The following is a 6,754-nucleotide window of genomic DNA, read 5'->3' as shown; positions in this document are numbered from 1 at the left end:
CGAGGGTAAGAATATTATGTTAATTCAACAGAAAGGAGAAGGGTAGAACCAGCAGTTTGAAGTTAACTAGAATAAACCCACACTGATATATAAACTAACTTGATATATAAAAGTAGACTTCAAGTGAGAATTAGAATGAGGATCTGAAAATGTGGCACATTTCACATGTGTCTTGTCTAATCTAACTGTGGTTCTCAGAGTTGACAGCTTGATGAACCAGACAAACCAGCCTTTACCAGACAAAGGCTGAACATTCGTAAAGAGTTAAATGTTTCTCTATTTGCCCTTAACTACACTACGTAGACTTTGTTAGAACCATTTATTATGTGTCCACTTTCTGTCTTCTTTATGTGATTCATCAGATGAAGCTCCTGACGCTCAACATGCAAAATCAACCAAAGCGTCAAAGGTCACCTCAGAGAGAATAGCCCTGTCCGTTTTCAGTGTTCTCCTGGCAGCAGCTGTCATTGTTATTTACCGTCTCTGTAAGTTTTTTTGTGTGTGCACTAGGTGAATGTTTTTTTTGGTTCAATTCGGTAAATGTATTGGTATCGGGTAATATATATTAGGACATGTATACAGGTCATCTGCTAATCGTAAGGTTGGTAGTTCGATCCTTCCAGTCTGCTTGCCAAATACATAGAAGAAAGAAAAAAGTGCTTGCATGAATGAGTGAATGAGGGAAGTTGTGTAAAGTGCTTTGAGTGCTCAGAGTAGAAAAGTGCAATATAAGAAGCCATTCATATACCATTTATAGTGTTTAAAATGCAAGGACGTATACTGAGGACGTGCCATGTAGTCATGCAAAACTGAAAGAATGAAGCAGCCTGGAATGGACGTCATTGTCACATTCTTATGTTAAAGTTAGGTTAAAGTAAAACTGGAGACACTGATGCTTTAAAAATGCTTTTCATTTGTTTGTCAAATTTTTTTAAAGGGTTTACTTAAATTATCCAAGTGCATAACTAATAATCCACCATCGCGTTTTAACTAAAAGACAGTTTTTTCTTGATGCTAAAAATGCAATGATCCTGCCGTCCTCAAGACCTTTCTGCATGTTCAAAACATAATGACTAAAATGACTGACTCTGTCTCACTCTGTCACCTCTACTATGACATAAGCCTGGATATCTTTTAGAGATGGCACGATACCACTTTTTTATGTCCGATACCGATACCGATATCATAAATTTGGATATCTGCCGATACCGATATGAATCCGATATAGTGTTTTTAATCAACAAAACTGTTTTTTAAATATCTTGCTGCATTTTGCTAAGTTCATACTCAAGTTTAAAACAACAACTACACTAAAGCTATTCTGTTATACCTGTATAGCAAAAAAAATATTTCATAGTTCAGCAATACTGATCAATCTAATAAACTTAACCTACACCATCCTCCCTATTCTGGTATTTTAAAGAGTACTTAGCGTAAATATTAAGCAACCTAACTAATAGGGTTCCAACTCCCAGCAACAACAAAAATAAATAAATAAAAAATAGGGAACCACCCCTCACGCGCCACCTCATGATGCTTAATCGACGTAATCAACACTTAATTTGATGCAGTGTGAAAAAAAATGCACAGAAATCAATTATTTTTCAAGAAATATTAAATAGATTCAACATCTTTCTTCAACAAAATTGCAGACTGCACAGATGGTACCTTCCCAAAGGAAAAAGTACTATAGCTTACTAGGGTATATATATTAGACTTAATAGTCACTATATACAGTAATTGACTTCTATTCATTTTACATCAAATTAAAACTTTGGGTGTCAGATAATTATTTATTAAAAGCTAGACATTTTAAATGAGAATAAGAAAGAAAAGTATGTCTTTGTGCCCCCTTTTCCCAGTTAATGCCCTATCGGCCCCCCTGGCTAAACTTTGCTAGATCCGCCCCTGCACAGTTACCAGCTCGTCAGCTACGTAGAAAAGATCCTGGTGTAGAAAGTAATATTAAATAAATTCTAACAACAGCTTATCAAGCTTAAACGTGCTGCTGTTGTTCAGCCGCTGGTTTCCTCTTTCTGGCGCAAAGTGGACCAAAAACAAACAAGAGAGACTCGCGACAGAAAAGCCGATCAGCTGATCATTAGCAGTTTCACGATTGAAGTAGCAGCCGGAGAGCGAGAGGCAGTCGCTCGTTAAGCTTAACGCAGGAATGCTTTACAAAATTCAGAGATGGACTTACACACTTGCTTTACTTCTCTCGGGGATAACTTTGTCGGAGATGAAATGCCAGGGTTGCTAGCGAAGCTCCAACATGCTATCCAGACCACCGACAGGTCCCGCATGCCACAGCCGCTCTATCACGTGATGCATACTGCTCCGACGTGCTAACGTTCTGAGGTGAGTTACGGCGTTAGTTTTGTGAGGTGCTTTCGTGATATTTAATGGATCGGATTACATTTTTTATTTTTCTCCGATATCCGATCCAGTAATTTAGGTCAGTATCGGACCGATACCGATACGTAATATCGGATCGGTCCATCTCTAATATCTTTATCTATGAAACCTGCCAGTCCTTTTGTTTTACATTTTCACTGAGAGACTGTTTAAAAGTTGAGACATTGGGGTGACATCTCTATAGATATTGGACTTGTTGCAGCTGGCATAAGCAACATGCACAGTGCTTGCACACTTTTGGATTTTAATTAATCAATTTCTTACTGCCATCATCTTAGGTAGCACTAACTCCAAAGCGGGCCCAAACAGGAGATGGAAATGATGCTGCTACTGGCACATCCTGTATCGCTGGGCCTGCTTTGTCTTTACCATTTTTCATTTTTCCCATGACTTGGTTGCTGCAGTAGACACTCGACCTTTCTGCCCTTCATTGCTGGTGCAAGGCTTTTTTGTGTATGTCCTGAATCGAACAACACACACATCTGAAACCGAGATAAACAAACCAAAAGGGACAGTCTTTTTTTCATGAACAGTTTCAGCTATTGTGTGCACAGGTGTATATATATATAAGTTTGACTTTAAAAAAGAAATGTTCCCTTGATGTTTTCCTCCATTTTTTTACTTCAAAGGCATTGTTTTAAAATCTTGTCATGAGAAGATCTGAAAGGACAAATCTTTGTCCCATTTTAGTGAAACCAAAAAGTGTTACTCTAACTACTTTTCTCTTGTTATGAAATCAGCTGTTGAAAAACTGGCTTAGCAGAAAAAATCTCCAAACACTGAATGAAGAGAATGCAGCTTTGAGGAAAACTCTCACGGGTGAGAGAAACTCTAAAAGATTCAATGTTATTCAGCTGTTTTGAAAATAGTATTTAACCTAACTATTGTTTGAGGAACTAGCATTAGTGCTTCTTCTTATTTGACATTGTTAGGGCAGTGTGAGACTAAAGTAAGAGAAGCATTTAAGTGCATATCATCATGTCTTTCAGTTGTATATTTTGCTGCCATTGGTTGTTGCTTTAGTTGCTCATTTCAAAGTTGAGATATATTTAACTTCTAGCCCCATACCAAACCTGTGATTTCTCATTTCTGCATAGCTGCTCGTCTCTTCCTGTGTGAATTCCTCTTTATACTGCTGACAGTAGCAGACTGACAGGAGCCTCTTCAACTGAGTTTTGCATTAATGCACACAAACAAACAAAACGGGAAACAAATCTTTCCTAGTAACACAACTTAATAGAATATATTCTGTGACCATTCAAACTGCTTTTCTTAAATCAAAGACACATCAGATGATATATATATATTATTTTTTTATAGAAGTAAAATCATGCAGCAATAAGCATCTCACGTGTCCTGAAATTCCTAAAGTGAATATAAGTAAGTTATGGATTTTGTGTTTCTCTAATTGATATCCACTAATGACTGTAAAGTTGGAATTGTACAATATTTTCCACTTGACTAAAGTCTTTTCTGTAATTCTTCAAAGACGGGCCATGTGCATGTGATGAAGGCTGGGATGAACATGGAGGAAAGTGTTATTACTTCTCCACCAATAAATCATCCTGGACAGAGAGCAGAGATGAATGTAGGGCTAAAGGAGGCGACCTGGTTAAGATAGATAACTGGTGTGAGCAGGTATAAATCGCATACTTTTCATTTCATTCATCATTCATTTGTTTCACATCTTTAAATTTTAAAATGTGCTTTAGAAGATCTTTCTCTCAAAACAGATCAGTGTTATATCAATAACACTCAAACATCTCCTTTTCAGATTTTTCTAAGAACCAGATTGAATGGAAAAATGGAGAACTTTGAAGACATGTTCTGGATTGGCCTGACAGATGCAGTGGAAGAGGGCAGATGGTTGTGGTTGGATGGCTCACCACTAAACACAAGGTTTGATTATCATAAACATTTTTTTTCCATTTACAATATGCTGTTTGGAAGTTAACGTGATCATTTCTTTTCGGCCTTCATCCAATAGTTTGTCTTTTTGGGCTGACCATGAGCCGGACAACTGGACTCATGAAAATCCTGATGGAGAGCATTGTGTAAGGCTGGGGGAAGAAGAAGGAGAAGAACCCCTGAAGACTTGGTATGATAAGTTTTGCAAAGCTCCTAATAAGAGCATATGCGAAAAATGGGTAAAAACAGATTGACTGACTGTTTTATTTCAAACATATAAAAATAACTGAACTAACAAGAGAATGCATTGTAAAAGATATTGAGTGGTCATGAATATCTGTGTGTACCACTCAATTTAGATGCTCAAAAAGTAGTAGGATGAAATTTACACCATTTGATCCTAGTCTATTCACATGCAAAATACACACATAAAACAATATAAGTTTACAAACTAAAAAGGCAAACTACATTTTTACTTTGAGCTATACACACTGTTATTAACACGCTTCTAAATCTCTGTGCCTTCTGATAAAAAAAACACTTTATTCTCTGTTTAAAAACTGAGTTCTGGTTGTACATGTTTAATATGAAAGTGTATTTCTGTAACACATATCCTAATGAATACTTTCAGCTTGGGTTACTCTCGCTCTAATCAACAAAAATGAAGACAGGGCTTCATTAGAATACAGTGAGACTTCTCAATGACTATATTCATGGAATTTATTGTTTTTTTGTTGTTTTTTTTAAATGTATGAAGTTATGCATTGATGTACTTTTTTTTTTAAAATTCCTCTATAGAGTTCTTCCACAAACTAACTCCTGTGACTGTAATGCTGGTATTTTATATTTGTCCTTATTACTGGCTTGATGAACAGCCAGTAATAAGGACAATTAAGATGATTTGGTTTTAAATGGCACAAGTTCTGAAAGTTGTGAGGCAAAGATGTTTTTGCGGCCTTAAGCATTATTTGTGCAGTTCTGAGGTCAACCAAATCTTAAACTTAAGAATACCAAATTTAATTTTCAAAAAAGGATTTGATGGTTCTTTTGAAGTGGCTTTATTTACTTTACTTTATTTACTATCCTTATCACTCTTTTTTTGCAGAATATATAATGGATGGGTGTTTGTTTTGTACCTAGAGCAGGGCTGTCAAATGTACGGTGGCCCGCAGTACAACTGCATCCGGTGTCATGACCTAACATCATGTTGGTCATGTGTGTTCATGTGTCCGCCTCCTCCGACCAGAGGATGGTTGTGGGTTTTTCTCTCTGTTCCCTCCTTGTGTGTCTTGATCGAGTCAAAGGCTTGCTGAGTGGTTGGGTTGAATTCATTCCTGTTCCAGGATTAGATAATTGGTTGTACAGCAAGCTGTGAACTACCAGATGACAGCCACCTCGCCCCTCTGTCCTAGGCTCCACCACCCAATAAACAGCCTGTGGTTCTGCTCATTGCTTTTAGTGTTTCTGTGTGAAAATCTTAGCCAAACATTGTGTTATTGAATATAAATCGAGTTGTGTTTCTGGTTCTAAGATGAGACCTAGCGATGGCCCAATGAAGCGTTCTCATGCATTGAAGCTTGTACTGAAAAAGGGTTTAACTGATACACTGGGGTCCCATGCCAGCCATCTCTCTTATACCGTTAGAAATCTTGACGTTGTCCTTGACAGCTCTCTCAAATTAGACAAACAAGTGTCCTCAGTTCCCTATACAAAATCCTTTTGTATACTTTTAAAATTTTAAATAACTTGGCACCCAGTTACCCAACAGACCTTCTTGACGTGTATAGCCCCAAGAGAGCGCTCAGATCCTCTAACCAACTGCTCTTAGTGTAACAAAGGCCCCGACGAAAGACTAGAGGGGACCGAGCTTTTGCAATTGCCGCACCCAAACTCTGGAATAATCTTCCTATCGATGTCCGCATGTCAGATTCCATTCAATCGTTAAATCATGCTTAAAAACTCAGCTGTTCCATCTAGCTTTTGAAGCAAATTAGTTCAGACTTCCACCTGGTCTGCATTTGTGCTGTTTAACTGTCACTGTAATCGTTTTAAACTGTTATTGTTGCCTTTTGTTGTAATCTGCTTTGCTACCTTATATGAAGCACTTTCATGGACACTGTCCTTTTTAAATGTGCTATAGAAATAAATATTGATTGATTAATTGATTAGTTTAACTGGTTTTTATTTAGGAATAGGCAGAGCGTCCTCTCTTCCTGGTCACATTTCTTGTTATGCCCAAATTACCCCTAGGCTGAGGACGTTATACTAGCCTCCCAGATAATTTCATATGTTGGTTATTATTGGCCCGTGGCTATGTGGGAGCCAAATCTTCAGCTCTGCCGAGAATTCATAAAGGCAGGGATTGGACTTAATGGGAACAGCAAATTACATACAAAGAGAGACGGGTATCATAGCAGAGACAGGGGACACG

The 6,754-nt window shown here is 37.6% G+C and overlaps 1 protein-coding gene across 1 annotated transcript in view; it reads left to right on the top strand.

The window, feature by feature from the left end:
* LOC121813297 (C-type lectin domain family 10 member A-like) overlaps positions 1-5,067 on the top strand; it is a 10,837-nt gene extending 5,770 nt beyond the window's left edge. The window contains exons 5-9 of the mRNA XM_042216974.1: positions 3,156-3,234; positions 3,736-3,795; positions 3,905-4,053; positions 4,190-4,314; positions 4,403-5,067. Coding sequence (XP_042072908.1) covers positions 3,156-3,234; positions 3,736-3,795; positions 3,905-4,053; positions 4,190-4,314; positions 4,403-4,577 — 588 coding nt within the window. The 3' untranslated portion in view covers positions 4,578-5,067. The remainder of the gene's footprint in view (positions 1-3,155; positions 3,235-3,735; positions 3,796-3,904; positions 4,054-4,189; positions 4,315-4,402) is intronic.
* The last annotated feature ends 1,687 nt before the right edge of the window (positions 5,068-6,754 follow it).

The sequence above is a fragment of the Haplochromis burtoni genome, unplaced genomic scaffold (assembly GCF_018398535.1).
Source record: "Haplochromis burtoni strain Fernald_Lab_line unplaced genomic scaffold, NCSU_Asbu1 Contig_1426, whole genome shotgun sequence".
Classification (NCBI taxonomy): domain Eukaryota; kingdom Metazoa; phylum Chordata; class Actinopteri; order Cichliformes; family Cichlidae; genus Haplochromis; species Haplochromis burtoni.
This window is presented reverse-complemented; position numbering and strand designations above follow the sequence as displayed.